The sequence below is a fragment of the Eretmochelys imbricata genome, chromosome 7, assembly GCF_965152235.1.
Source record: "Eretmochelys imbricata isolate rEreImb1 chromosome 7, rEreImb1.hap1, whole genome shotgun sequence".
In the NCBI taxonomy this organism is placed as follows: domain Eukaryota; kingdom Metazoa; phylum Chordata; order Testudines; family Cheloniidae; genus Eretmochelys; species Eretmochelys imbricata.
Genome location: NC_135578.1, coordinates 2137159 through 2152978, shown reverse-complemented (window position 1 = coordinate 2152978; position 15820 = coordinate 2137159). Strand labels below are relative to the sequence as shown.

Genomic DNA, 15820 nt, shown 5'->3' with positions numbered 1-15820 from the left:
CCTGAGGACTGAGGTGACACTCAGCCCTTGCACAACTATGGAACTATTGTCCGAGTCTGAGCAGGAAAAGAAAGATCCGGGAGATGGTTTGCCATTAACTCTTTGACCCAGTGATTACATGACCTGTCAATCTGGTTATGGGAGGGTCAGTGGAGAAAAGGGAGAGACTCGAGGGAAGGATCTTTTTTCTTCCATCTTTATATAAAAGCAAAATGCACTCTCCTTCCACCGCAGCCTGGCAGCAGCGTTCATTCTGTGCCCGACAGGCAGGAGGCACCGAACCCAGCACAGCTCGGGTGTGAAATTTTCCAAGGAAGAGCTAACAAAAGTAGCATTTGCTCCTTTAAGGCTGAACTAAGCAGAGCTGGGGGCGTGTGTCGAGCCGTTAAAATTAGCCTCCCAGCTCCAGAGCAATCACAAGTGGTAAAGCGGGAACTGCGGTAAGGGATCCATCCTCCACAGTCACCTGCAGTGTGTGTGTCAGATCAGAAGCAGCAGCCTGGGGATAGGCAGCAGCACAAGAGGTAAATGTCCCCTTTCCCACTTCCTTTTACCACTGCTAAGGGGTTAGATTTGGTCAGACAGTCCGATTCATTGTGGCCTGAAGGTGCTCAAAGAGAATGGTAGTGAGGGCTTATAAGAGTAGACAGATAGTCCATGCTCTGTCCCTATGTAGGCAAAACTCCCAGAAAAGTCAATGGGATTATGTCTGAGTAAGGCTAGATAAACTCTCATCCTGTGGGACAAACTCTGATCTTACTCCACTGTAAATCCAAAGTGCTTGGCAGACTTCTGGTGCCACCCCAGGGCACGTAAGAATCGAATTTGGTCCTGTGTCTTTATTTACATTAGAAATTATCCTAATGAACTTTAATAACTGTTACAGTTATAATTCCCATTTCGGGTGTGTAGCCAAAAAAAAGTATCAAATATGTGATGCAAAGAATGGAGATCTATATGAGCATGTAACATTTGCTTGTTACTATTTTCAGTTATTCAGGTACTGTGGTTTCTTTGACGGTATTGACTTGTGACAATAAACTTTCCCTAACCTGTCAAGGTCAAGCCTTGCCATGTCCCCACCTGGTGCTTAGCACGCTTTAGGATTAGAAATGTGCTTTGCATTATCCAGCTATGAAATGAAACAAAACTATGATTTAAAATATTCTGTAATAAAGAATATGCTATCCAATTTTCAAGTAATTTCAAAACTCATTATTCTTATTATAATCGGCAACAGATAGAAAAAAAAATTGATCCATTTTGAAGTAGAACGTAAAACATTACTGGTGGGTCCAAAGAATAAGTGGTGAGTAGCCAAGGGTGGTCTTAAAAATGAAGTAAGTTTAAAACAATGTCTGCTGGTGTCATACAATTGGACCCAAAATTATAAAAATTCTGCAAATTGTAAAAATGACTTGTACTAGCTCTACAAGAGCCATGGCAGCTAAATCCAGTCTGGGGATAAATATGTAAAATGGGATACTTCTGTGGTGCTCTAGCAGCGTTACGCAGCAAGTAAGCTCTTTAATCTACCGCTTACCTGGGTTTGCTGGAGGACAGTTACATTTCAAGATATTTTTTCTGTTTCAGCAGGTTGACCTGTGATCTTTGATTACACCCCAGATTCCACTGTACCTGAGCACTACAATGAGGTTGACAGGTAAGAGGCGAGAGGATATTTGTCTTTTATAATGATTATAAAAAATGCTCTTTGTTCCTATTCTTTGGGCCTGTTTCTCATTCGCCTGAAGACCTCTAAATTACCGCGTCCAGCCAGAGTGGTAGGAAAGGATCAACGTGTCAATAAGTGTGCAGCCTTTTTCTGAAGAACTTTTATACAGTTCAGCCTGTTGTCTTTTTTCCAGTGAAATCCCTCCAGCCTGGGGAAGAGATGACTGTGGAGAGGTTCTTGGTTCCATAAGAGCCATTCACATGCAATATAAATGTTTTCTCCAATCATGTTTCCAAGGCAGGGAAAGAGCATTGTCCTCCACTGACCGTTGCTTTAAAACCAAACACCAATCAGATTTACATTAACAGCTGTTCAACGGGAGCTAGTCACTAGGTGGGGAAGTCAGGAGGCTCCCAGCTCTGGGAACTCAAGAAGGACTTGGATTTACATGGCTTTTGAACGCCTCAGAGATGCTTTGCAGTTATGTAGCATCTTTTGCCCACAGACCTCAAAGCACTATAGAAACATTCATTAATAGAGCCAAAGATTTTTAAGGCCAGAAGAAACATTATGATGATCTAGACCAGTGCTACTCAAAGTGGTGGTCCGCAGACCGGTGCCAGTCCGCGAGCCATCAGCTGTTGGTCTGCGCGCACATTGGGGAAAAATTGCCAGTCCCCCACATCCGATAGCTTGAGAAGCACTGCTCTAGACTGACCTCCTGCATAGCACAAACCAGCAGCTCCACCCAGCGCATCGAACCCAGCCCCAGTAACTCGGGCTAAGCCCCTTGAGGCCCATATTATTTGTATGTAAGAATGGGAAACTGAGGCACAGGTAGGCCAAGCGGCTTGCCCAGAGTCGCACAGTGGGCCAGTGGCAGAACGTGACTCCCAGTCTCGTGCTCTCACCACTCAATTTCTTGCTGCATGCAGGCCCCATTAAGCAAACCCACTGGAGCCAGCGAGGGCCGTGCCCCAAACTCCGAACACCCCTGAGCTCTGAAGAGGGTTGGCTCTAGGCGTTGCGGTTCGGGCTCATAGCTAAGTGGAACCCACATATAGTGACGTTGCTGTTGCCGGAGAACCCCACCTTTACAGCACCCCCATCCCTTCGCCTCAGGGGGGATGAGCAGAACTCCCTTCCCCGCCTTCCTGCCCCTCTGCCATAGGGGATCTGGCAGTACCTGCTCTTTTTCCCATGCAGCTGTCAGGGGTATTGGTTGTCTCTTCTCTTGCCTTCTCCCTCTGCAGCTGCATGGGAACTGGCTGATGAACGCTGCTTGGCTAGCCCTCTGCAGCATTGTGCTCTAGGACCCGGGACGTGGAGGGCAAGCACAGCCAAACAACAGGCACAGGGTTGGCGCTGATGGCCTACCTAACCCCAATGCTGGTAATTACTTGGGCCCCGGCTCCACGGGGGTGGATGTCTGCACCAGTGCAGGGCCACATCAAAGGGGCTCTGTGTGGGGGCAGGGGTCTGCCCCCATGGCTCCGACTGCAGGGGGGCTCTCGGGCAGCTAAAAAAAGAGAGTCACGTTTTACTTCTCCATAGATCGGAGGAGAATTCTGCCAGGAACTTGCGTCCTTCTCTGAGAGTGACCCGTGGTCCCTGGCAAGTGGCGGGAAATGAGCTCGGGGCTGAGCTGCTTCACTCTCCAGAGCGCTGCGACTTACCACGCTTGTCTCTCTCTCCCATTGCAGGGCTGATCCGGATAGCAACTGTGATGTTCTCACTGGGCACCACCTGGCTCTTTGTACAGACGTACTTCAACACCGGCTGGAAGGTCGTCAGTCTGCGGAGCTGGCTGGGTACGGTGATTTACCAGGACTGCTGGGGCCAGCCTGGAATACATCCAAGGCTTCCCCTGGGAGGAAATAGGTGGCTCCATGGGATGTGTCATTTGTGGCAATACTGATCCTATCAGCTCTCGTGGTCCTGCCTCTGGTGAGATGGGGTATTCTGCCCAATATCCCCTCCACAGAACCCATTTACTCAGGGCACGGGAATGGCACCGTAAGATCTCGCATCCATCTCTGCAGTGGGTCTGCATGGGCAGCGTACTCTCCATCCTGCTTGCCCAGTTAGCTCACCTTCACCGAGTCCTCCAACTCTGCGCCATTTAATGCCCACATGGGGCCCTGGGCCATGGGCTAGGCACACAGGGTATGTCCACACAGCAGAAAAAGACCTGTGACAGCAAGTCTCAGAGCCTGGGTCCACTGACTGGGGCTTGTGGGACTGGCATTGCAGGGCTATAAAGAGCTGTGTAGATGTTCCGGCTTGGGGCATAGATGTTTGCCCCTGCACTTACTGGCTCTGCATCCATGGCGCCCGGTCAGTTAGTCCATGATAAATCATCTTTTCTCATTTAGACTCATGTATGTATTTCTATGAAGCGGTGGGTCTCCCCAGCCGACCCCGTTAATCCAGAACGGTGGGTTAGGCTTGTTTAGCCAGACACCCGCCTTCCTCCTCCAATCACTTCCTTTGCTGTCCAGTCTCTCGTTCGACTCGGCAAAAGGGCAAGATGTCTCAGAAGTGTAATGCTGTTGTTTGTGTCTCTCCAGGTGCCGGCCCCGACCTGCCCAGTGAGTATACCGTTCTCATGTCACTTGTACCATGCTGGAGCCGCACGGAGCTCTGAGAAGTGCTGGCAGAACGAGGGAGGCAAGGGGTGAAATCCTGCCCCGCTGAAGGGCCTGGGAGTTTTACTGGTGACTCCTGTGAGGCCAGGAGTTCATCCCTGGGGCCTGACTTGTTGTCAGAGAGTCACACCAAGGCCCCAGTTCTGCCCCCCCGTATTGATGTCAAGCGGCCCCCTCCAAGGCGAGCCTTCCCAAGCACGCCAGCTCGAGGCTCGGTGTCTTTCCGAAAGATGCGCTGTGGCTCACAGCGAGGTGCTGGGCTGGACGCAGGAATCACTGGGCGAGGTTCTCCGGCCCATGCGATGCCAGAAGTTAGACGAGGGTCCCAGGTGCGACTGCACGCAGTGAGAGCAGCAGTCTCCACTCGATGGATGCTGTGTCTGGGACTCACCTGCCTGCTGAGACAGCCGCTGACTGGGGCGGGACAAACCCCTTCTGGACGCTGCACTCTGCTAGCGATGGCAAACGATTCACTCTGAACCAGCATCACACACGCCTGTGCCAGGCCCTGCCTGATTCACCCCCTCCACTGATACACTGATCCCCCTCCACTGATACACTGATCCCCCTCCACTGATACACTGATTCCTCGTTAAACTTTCAAGGGACTCGGCTAAATGAGCCTTTTGCTCAGCAACTTCCATTTCACTGGCTACTGGAGCTTACCCCAGTCCGTCTCTTTCCTGAGAGATGCTGCAGTTATTTCAGACTCCCTTTTCTGCCCAGAATGGTTGAGTGCCAATATCGGAACAATAAACTCGTGTGGTGCTCTGCCAAGGTGACACCCCGCCCTCCCCCCCACCCTCCCCACACACACACACACACACACACACAACTGTGCAGGGATGAATTTCACCCAGTGCCCCAAACACTGAAATCTCTGCTCAGGTTAGATGCAAACTCCCTCTGGTGTCTAGAGAAACTGAGTCAGTCCCCTCAGGATTTGGCCCATGTATTGAAAACCCTCACAGGCTGCCTGTGCAATGCAGTGCAATTTACAGTCTGCTCTTCATTCCCTTCAGAGACCCAACCCCCACGAAACAAGTGTGGTAACCAAAAAAGTTGTCCCGAAAACTCATTTGCCTTTAAAGTCATGAGTGGAGCAGCCAATGTTGTTGGGCCTTCGATGTGCTTTGAAAATACGATGTAAGTACTGAAGTAGCACACCAAAACACCATGTTACACTGGAGGTAGGAAGGACTCTCTCGGGAGAGGACTTGGAGGGGTTGGCTGAGCAGCCGTGAGGGAGGAATCTTAGCAGCAGCCAAGCCTGGGGAGAGGGATTCAGCTGCTCTTTGTCATGTTGTTAATTTCTTTGCTTGACAAAAGCAGACTCAGGCAAGGGACAAGTTTGGACGCTACATAGTATGTGGGCTGTGTGTGGGGGGAACCTGGGGACGGCACCTGCTCGCAGAACAGGAGAAGAAAGCCTGCTGGGTGGCAATGGTGATGGGCACAGGCACAAATGGGGTTGAAACCCCTTTGAAAACAGGTCTCCCTGCTGCTGTGTTCATGGACATTGCAGCTGGCCTAAACCAAACCCTGCGGACGCCCTTTTCAAATGGCCATGCTGGGCTCTTTCCTTTGCACGGACATTGCTAGGATGATGCTACTTGCCATTTTATTCTCTGCGCTTTATTTCCAGTATCATGAGTGGCGTGAAGAGCAACGTTGGCAGAGGGTTAAACATCGCACTAGTAAACGGTGAGTTCTCGGAGTGGGAATCATTCTCCTTTTTACACAGGGTGCCCTGTCCCGCACCGACTGCAGGGCTGCAGCCCCAGCCTTTTTGATGCATTTGGGCAGCTGCTCACCTCCATGAGTAACTGATCAGTAATGACTCCTTGGGCTCTAGGTTTATAGCTAGTTACCTATTTAATTATGAGTCGGCTGTCTCTCAATTAACTAATGCTTGCCCAGCAAATAGAGGGCCAGATCCCAGTTAGTAGAGGTCAGCCCAGGTCCAGTGACTTCAGCTCACACCAGGTGAAGATCTGACTCTTGCATTGCAGAGCATTAAGTAGCATTATTGGGCCCACTCCGGAAGTCCTTAGTCGGGCAAACTCCTGTTGAACAGCATTCACTCCATTTTCATCTAGTCTTGCTGGAGCAGGGACCTCAGGGTTTGGCCTCTTATTGGCTGCTGACCAAAAACATATTGATTCCTGGAGTAAAACCTCCCTCGTCATTTAACTTTTCTTTGTACTCTCCCTGTTAGTCCCAGCACCCCCTGCTGAGTTTCCCAGAGTGGGCAAAATCACTGGCCCCATGCCGAATTTGGCACAGGCCCCAGAAACACAGACTGACACTGCTGGCTGGGCACTGAACAGAGCCAAGTCCCTCATCCTGCCGATCTCCAGAAAGATACGGTGGCAATGAGAAAATAGCTGGGAGGTTCAGAGCTCAATGGGTGTTAACACAGCTCAGGGTTTAAATAGCAATCCCCACAAAAAGCACAGAGCTTTAACCAGGTAGCTCCCCCACAGGGAGGAAAGCGGGCTCAGCAAGCAGTGCCTTGGCAGAGTTAATGGAAGGTGGTCAAGTATCAGTAGGTTTGCTCTGAGTCTCTCCTACTGCTGGACATAACATGGCACCCCTTAGGAACCCATTTAGCAGGAGCTGGGGCATAAGCCACTGGGACAGACGATAAAAGACACTGTAGCTTTGTCTCTCTGCTCACTGGCATCCTTAACCCGAGAACTGAATTCTCTGGTCGGCATTTCAGGGAAAGGGCCCAGCTCCGGCATGAAGGAGCTGCCATGTCCCCGCAATGGGAGCTCAGCTTGGCAGCTTGAAGTTAATCTGACAAAAGGCCGATTATCAGAGAACGTCTCCGGTAGAAAGAGAGACCCCAGGGGCCCCACTGTTACTCTGCCCGGGTGGTTCTATTGCAACCAGTGCAGCTGTGCAGGCAGGAGACGAGGGTAATGCAGCAGTGAAAGGGGCCCGGGGTGAACCTAGGTGTATCCGATTGCAGGATCAGGATTCTGAGCTATGCGTTTAGTTCCATGTGCCATTAATCTTCATTTCCATTGCTCCCACAAAACTCATGCTAGTGAAATGGAATTCCATAGTTACTGAGCAAACATTAATAATAGATGCCTGCTTCCATTGGTTTTGCTGGCAAAGACAGCTTTCCATACTATGGCAGTGAACATAATGAACATAATTTGTTGGGAAAGAATCAATATGGTTTTTGTAAAGGGAAATCATGCCTCACCAATCTACTAGAATTCTTTGAGGGGGTCAACAAGCATGTGGATCAGAGGGATCCAGTGGATGTAGTCTACTTAGATTTTCAGAAAGCCTTTGACAAAGTCCCTCACCAAAGGCTCTTAAGCAAAGTAAGCTGTCATGGGATAAGAGGGAAGGTTCTCTCATGGATTAGTAACTGGTTAAAAGATAGGAAACAAAGGGTAGGAATAAATGGTCAGTTTTCAGAATGGACATAGTTAAATAGTGGTGTCCCCCAGGAGTCTGTACTGGGACCAGTCCTATTCAACATATTCATAAATTATCTGGAAAAAGGGTAAACAGCGAGGGGGCAAAATTTACAGATGATACAAAACTACTCAAGATAGTTAAGTCCAAAGCAGACTGTGAAGAGTTACAAAGGGATCTCACAAAACTGGCTGATGGCAACAAAATGGACATAACATGGCACCCCTTAGGGTGATGAAATTCAATGTTGATAAATGCAAAGTAATGCACATCAGAAAACAGAATCCCAACTATACATATGAAGTGATGGGGTCTAAATTAGCTGTTACCACTCAAGAGAGATCTTGGAGTCATTCTGGATAGTTCTCTGGAAACATCCACTCAATTTGCAGAGGCCATCAAAAAAGCTAACAGAGTGTTGGGAATCATTAAGAAAGGGATAGATAATAAGACAGAAAATATCATATTGCCTCTATAGAAATCCATGGTACGCCCACATCTTGAATACTGCTTGCAGATGTGGTTGCCCGTCTCTAAGAATATATATTGGAATTAGAAAAGGTTCAGAAAAGGGCAACAAAAATTATTAGGGGTATGGAGCGTCGCCATATGAGGAGAGATTAATAAGATTGGGACTTTTCAGCTTGGAAAAGAGACAACTAAGGGGGGATATGACAAGATCTATAAAATCATGCCTGGTGTGGAGAAAGTAAATAAGGATGTGTTATTTACTCCTTCTGATAACACAAGAACTAGGGGTCACCCAATGAAATGAATAGGCAGCACGTTTAAAATAAACAAAAGGAAGAATTTCTTCACACAACACACAGTCAATCTGTAGAACTCCTTGCCAGAGGAGGTTGTGAAGGCCAGAACTATAACAGCGTTCAAAAAAAGAACTAGATAAATTCATGGAGGATAGGTCCATCAATGGCTACTAGCCAGGATGGGCAGGGATGGTGTCCCTAGCCTCTGTTTACCAGAAGCTGGGAATGGGCGAGGGGATGGATCACTGGATGATTACCTGTTCTGTTCATTCCCTCTGGGGCACCTGGCATTGCTCACTATCAGAAGACAGGTTACTGGGCTAGATGGACCTTTGGTCTGACCCAATATGGCCGTTCTTATGTTCTTAAGGAAAGACCATTTCCAGTACGGCCGCTATGTGGCTCACAACCACTCCCCTTGTTCTGGTGGCTAGGCTGGGAGTTTAATGGGGACAGGGTGGCCCATGGCAAGCAGGGCAAAGCACGGCCGCCGGCAGGAGATCACCACTTGGGAAGAGCTGGTCTGTTGTCCCAGCCCCAGCACAGGTCAGTAGGACCAGAGTTACGTTACACTGTGAGGTTCGGGCACTGAGTAGCATTCTCCTGTGCTGGAAACCAATGCAGCCGGTGTCTGAGGGAGCAGCAGGGCTGACCTGCCCTGGGGACCCCTCACGGGATCCTGGCTAACACATCTGATTGGCTGGCCTGGGATGCCAGGGGAGTGTCCAGGAGAGGGACATTTGCACATGCTTTTGACCGCCCACAGCCTACCCTTCTTCCTCTCCTCCTGCCCCCAGGCCATGTGGATGGAGATGTGAGCTCGTGGCCCTCTCCTCTCCTCCCCCACTGGGGAGGCTGGGAGTGCTGTTGACGCGCAGCTGCTCCAGAGTCTCCCGTCCCCAAACAGACTGTGCCCAGCCCCCTGCTGCATCAGAAGTGGGGCGAGGAGACTCCTGGGCCCTTCCCCTGCATCCCGCAGACCCAGGCAGAGAGATCTAACAGTGAATGGACCTCCCCATCAGCATGGGATGATATTATCAGTGACTGCACAGCCTGCCACCTGCGTGTCACACCTCGGCACTCCAATGCACCGAGCGGGTTAGCGGGCAGCCTCTGGAGTCTCCGAGGGGCATGGCGTGAGACTGTCCAAGAGCGTTCAGTTCCTGCCAATTCTAGTTTGCTCCTGCCCGACTGGGAGAGTGGGCAGCGGTGTGATAAAGTCGGAGATGGAGACACCCCAGCTGCTCCTGAGCCTGGCTACAGACACCACAGATTGTCAAAATCTGCCCACACATCCACCTAGCCCCACAGATGTCAGGAGGCTGCATGGGTGTCAGAGCCGAAGTGGGTCCACTGAGGAGGCCAAGGGTTTAACGTAGGGGGTTGGTCTTAGGGAACCTTGCATTCCTCCAACGTACTCTGCTCTTTTTAGAATGCAAACCTTCACTGTCATTTATCAGCAGCATCGCTGCAGATTGACGGACTCTGTGGGGTGTGAATTTAGCACTCAGGAATTCCTAGGAATAGCTCACACAAGCCTGGGACAATCCACATTGAGCTTTTCATTACGGAATTGTGTGAGATCAGCGCTCCACGCTTTCCTTCTGCTGGTGTCATTTCTCTCTTTGGCAGCTCGGGCCCCTCTCCCTGGGATCGGGGGGTGCTGCCATTGCCTGATTTAATGTTTTCATTCCACATTATGGTCCCAATCCTGCAATCGGATCCACCAGCTCAGACCATTCTGGAGCTCCATTGAGCCTCCTCTGCTGGTGGCACAAGGATATGTTCTAGTTGGTCCCTTTTGCTGGACTGGGACCTAAAATGAACTGATGGCCATTCAGCCTGGTGTCACTTATTTTAGCAGCTCCGCTCATTCAACAGCACTAGATCCTTTCCCCACTACTAGATCGTTGTGCTAATCCCATAGTTCCAGTCATAGGCACCGTGTCCTCTACAAAGTGCAGGATTGCACCAAGGAGCAATTCTGCACATATTCCCCTGGATGCATGAGCTGAACAGAAGGACTAAACAATGCATTTCTGTCACAAAGCTTACAGTTTCGAAAGTAATTGCGCTATTTCATTTCCCACTTTAGGAACAAATGGCCAGCTCATGAAAACCGACGTCTTCGACATGTATTCTGGAGGTAGGGCTTTGCTTTCCCTAAACACTCAGCATCTACCAGCACTTCACTTTTATAGTAAGATCCAGAGAATTGCAAGCAGTATTGATAACTAGCTCCTTCTACCTTCTCGTCTGTTTACTCACTAGTAAAATGAAATGGACCTAAGCAGTGCTGCCAACTCTTGCTATTTCTGTTTGGTGTTTTCCTTAAGCCCCTACTCCTGGAATCATGTTATTAAATGAGACTCTTGGGTTTTATTTTTTTTTTTTAAAAAGGACATTTCTGGCCCTCATGGCTGTGGAGAAAAGCTTGAAAACGTGCCCCCTAATGTCTCAATAAACAAGGCGCATAAAAAGATCCATATTTATTATTTTTGAAGTATTGTGATTATTAAACCAATGAGACCTGACTCATGGTTTCTGAACACTGGGGTTTGGCAATCTTGTTTTATGTAGCTTCTTTTCTTCCCCTCCTATCACAGAGTAAATTACAGATTCAATGTATGGATGCTAAGTCGCTTTCTGCATTAATCACATCCATCCAAAAGCATGTTTTTAAAAAACAGTCTTTAACTTCCTATAGAAATCCCCCTCGCTCTGCTCACATTAATTATTCTGCAAGTTTTAATGGGATGCCTCTTGTGAGTGAATGGGACAGTACTGGGCCCACATTTTGTGTCGTGTAGATACTACAGTGCCCAGATGCCAGCCCTTCTGAAACGTGTATCTAGCAGTTGGCCGATCACAAAGTGCAGAGTACGTGGTGTTAGCTCTGTAAGAAAGCTCATCCGTAGGTTGTATGCTGAACTCCCCAAGGATCTCCATGGAGCTGTTCTCCATTAGGAATGTCATTGCTCAGTGTCTTCCAGCCAGAGAACCCTCCAACCTGCAGTCTGATAGGGGGAAATGCCTTAACTGCCATCGCACTCTTGGCTTTCCAGCATGATTATTCCACCTTCCAGTATCCAAGAGGCCAAATTCTGCATGCGGGTACACCTCTGCTACCCTATTGCAGGCAGCAGAGGGCAGGATTGGGCACTGCGGGGCCAGACCCTCAGCTGGTGTCAATCAGCGTGGGACTGTTAACAACAGTGGAGATACACCAGGTTACACCAGCTGAGGATGTGGCCCTAGATGTTTAATTTGAAACCGATGTGGAAAGAACAGATGGACAAGTCACTTATGCTCTGCGAGTGCAATTCACCTGTGCGGAGAGGCAGCGCTAGGCTCAGGAACCACTCGAGCCCTCACAGGGGCTTAACTGGCTCTTAGGGCTTGTTTCGGGCCTTCTGCACAGGATGACTGTCGCTTTCCGGGGCTAAGGGCTCAGTGTTTCCTGTGAGCTGCAAAGCACCCTCAGCCGTCCTGGACGTCTGGGTGCTCAGCCGTGTACAGGATTAGACCCGTTCTGCCCAAGAGCTCTTTATGCCCTCCTACCCCGGCGGTGGCTGTGCACCGGCTGAACGTTTGCTGCGCAGCATTGTCATTGTCATTGCCCCAGGCATTGTCAGTCCAGAAGCTGCAGTTCTCCGCAGGTCCCTAGACAGAGCCTTACACTGAAGAATCTCAAGTGACTACAGTGGGTACCGGTAACGGCTGCAATGGAGTCTCAAAGTGCTAGCTAATCTGCATCCAATTTTATGTAGCTAACTAGGGCTGCAAACATGCAATTGGATCAGACCGTTGCACCTAGGTGTATCCGATTGCAGGATCAGGATCCCGAGCTATGCGTTTAGTTCCATGTGCCATTAATCTTCATTTCCATTGCTCCCACCAGACTCATGCTAGTGAAATGGAATTCCATCGTTACTGAGCAAACATTAATAATAGATGCCTGATACCTGCTTCCACTAGTTTTGCTGGCAAAGACGGCTTTCCATACCATGGCCGTGGGAGAAATTAACTCTGCACATGGTGCAAAGGGCCCAATCCTGCAAAGTGCAAGGGACCGTCTGCAAATTGGGGACTGCCTTCGAACCCATTGAAGTTAAAAGGTGCTGAGGGGGCATTCGGCACCTGCTCCGATCCTACGCCAAAATGTGGAGAAATTAATTTTCAGCTGAACAGTTCTCCCCGAGGCAGAACATTCTATGCACAGTTGTTGTGTATCTGAGGCCCGGTCATTAAGCCACTCCATGGAACAGCCCAGTGGGTATGTGAGGTGGCAGTTGTCTTTGATCCTAATGAGTTTAGCCCAATCGCTTTTGGCTGATTGATCAGCAAGGAGGTATTTTATTAATTAGCCTAAATGATGCTGTGTGATGAACTTTGATTTAAACCATGTTGGATAGGAAAGCTATAAATAATACTTTACAGAAATGGGCTCATTTGGCTCACCAGGGAAACCCAAAGGAGAATAATTGGAAAGGAAATTATTAGTGGAAGACAGACGCCATCTTTCAAAAACCATAGCCTTTCCATACGGTCAGGACCTCAGTATCCGAGTAGCTAGTCAAATAACTTAAAGTTCATTGCAGTAAGATCTCTGTGCAGTTTTTTTCTAACATAAAGCATGATTAAATGAAACCAGTATGCATGTTATGCCAGGCAAGTGTAATTGTGTAGAAGTTACATTGCTGTCTATCGTCTGAAACAGGTCTGTTCTCTTAACGTCAGTGTGCTGCGAATTCAGTCTGACTTGGAAAATGCTGTTGTACTCTATGGGTGAAATTCTCCTCTGCAATTCACGCTGAGGACTCTCCCAGGACTGAAGGACGTAGTGCTTATGCTGAGCCACTATCCCTGTGCAACATCTGTTGGGAAACTGGTTGTGGCTGGGTACCAGGTCTTTTAGCAGAATGTTTCCGTTGATTTTCTTTTCTTTACCAGATATCAATCAGTTACTGGACTTCCTGAAAGCAATCCAAAGTGGCACTATAGTGATAGTTGCCTCCTACGATGATCCAGCAACAAAGTAAGTATAATCCAAGGAAGTGATGTTTGATTTCCAAGGGCCAGTCCTTCACCCACAAAGTCAATGGCAAATCTCTCGTTCGGTTCTGGGGGAGCAGGATCAGACCCCAAGTCCATACAGACAGTCCTTGCATTGCAATCAAAACTGGATTAAGATAATGTGCTCTACAGGGAGCTACCCCTTGAGACCATTCAGAAACCTCAGACGATGCAGAATGCAGCTGTCTGCTTGCCAGTCACCATGTGTCAGACGGAGAACACGTTACGCATTATACCAGTGCTCAGGAAGCTGCACTGAATGTCCCCCAGGAGCTCTGGACCATCATGAACCTCCCCACCTTCTTCCCCAAGTGCAAGGCACATTTCTTTGACCTGCCATCTATACCAAACATATCACAACAGGTACATTACCCAATTATTATAAAAATTATAATGATATGGTTTTAAAAACTCCAAACCCAGCACTCCCCGGCACACACTTCTCCCCCAGAGGAGAAGATGAAAGAACAAATAGGTGACAGCTGTTTGTCGAGTTGCGTAATGCCCAACGGGAAGACTCAGCACTATGCTGGTGCGCGCGTCGCACCGATCTGGAACCTGGCTGGAACGGCAGTGCAGGCTTCCCTTGAGAGGGTGAGGGAGTTGCTACCCAGCTCTCCTGTTCTCCCTTTTTCTCCTAGGCTGAACGATGAAGCACGGACGTTACTCACCAACCTGGGAAGTAGCCACGCGAGCAAGCTGGCCTTCCGAGACAACTGGACTTTCGTGGGTGCAAAAGGGCTCAAGGATAAAAGCCCCTATGAACAGGTATTTTCCCCTCTCCCCCAAGAGGAAGCCTGTGGCCTTGGTTAGTAGTAGGGCCACTTCTGCCTGAGCTGCTACCATTCAGGCTGTCCTGTCTCCTGCAGGCATTCGTTTGACTCGGACAAATTCTTTTTTTTTTTTTTAAAGCCTGGCAAGTGCCTGGCTCTGGCCATAGTTCAGCGAGACCATGTGGCACACACAGGCAAATCCAAAGCTTGCCCTCTGTTCCCTTGCACTGCTGTACAGCCGCACGGAACTGGAGGAACCTGCCAGGCCTCGCATGCAAACGGACAAATCAAACGTCCCCTTCTGCAGCCCAGTTCCTGTGCCCCACGCTGAGACGCTGCACGGGGCTGACCTCCAGTGGGGCACTCTTCACACACGTGCACTGGAGAAGCCTGGGCCATAGAGAACGTGTGAGGCAAAATGCTTCTGTCCTAATTCCAGCTTTCTCCAAAGCCACCAATTGAGAAGCCACTGCACAGGCCTCCCAGTGACCGCAACTGTGCAGCAGCAGAGACATGTCCTGTGTGCCCCAAGACATGACCATCTCCTATGTATTCCCCTCTCCATGCAGTCTTGTGCTGCTCCCGCACAGACAGTCTGCATTGGCAGATGGGAGCCTGGAGCCACCTCTGCTCCTTCCAGCACACACTGGTGCTGCTTTTGCATGTGTGGTCAAAAATGTATAGAGTCAGAACTGGGTTGATAATTCTGTAATGGCATAATCTTTATACCCTAAGTGGTAAGCACCTGAACTTTCTGCACTGTCTGCTGAAAATGTACCCTTCATCTTGCATATACAATTCACTAACTAAATGGCAGGTCCACTAAAGGACAACAGCCTACTACCACTACCAGCTAATGGAGCTTCTCCTTTAGCTCAAGCGGTAGAGCTCTGTGCTGCAGGGCTGAACATCCATGTTCCAAGCCATGCTGACAATGCATGCAGGGGAGATGACATTATACCCACATTATACTGATTATCTGTCGTCTTGTAAATCTGACATTCACTTCTGCCCTTGCCAAACCCTCTGCTTTATTTCATTTTTCCCCCTCCAAAGCACTTAAAAAATGAAGCGGCAAAAAACAAATATGACGGCTGGCCGGAAGTTCTGGAAATGGAAGGCTGTCTCCCAAAGAAGATGGATTAACAGTGTGCTGAAGTCAGAACAACGCCCACATCCAGCCTTATTTAACAATACGTTCCTGTTTGGCTGGAAGACGGCATTTCCAGCTGAATCCAGCATATGAACTGATCCCAGCTCCGTGACAGCACAAGCCAACTGGCTGTTTTCAAATCACCAGCCAACTTATAAGGGTGTCTAAACACTGCTTTAAAACCATGTAGGCTATGGTATACTACACCGGCAATGAAGTCACAGCAAATGTCTAATCTTCCAGCATGCTGCTTTATTATATTAATACGGCACATGTTGAGGTGAAGG

At 49.1% G+C, this 15820-nt stretch overlaps 1 protein-coding gene across 1 annotated transcript; it reads left to right on the top strand.

Moving 5' to 3' along the window:
• The first annotated feature begins 1650 nt into the window (after window positions 1-1650).
• Window positions 1651-15526, top strand: FAM3D (FAM3 metabolism regulating signaling molecule D). Its single transcript, XM_077822150.1, has 9 exons — window positions 1651-1663; window positions 3379-3486; window positions 4246-4266; window positions 5346-5469; window positions 5969-6027; window positions 10627-10677; window positions 13485-13569; window positions 14249-14375; window positions 15437-15526. Exons 1-9 carry the CDS (start codon window positions 1651-1653, stop codon window positions 15524-15526), a joined length of 678 nt encoding a protein of 225 aa, XP_077678276.1.
• The last annotated feature ends 294 nt before the right edge of the window (window positions 15527-15820 follow it).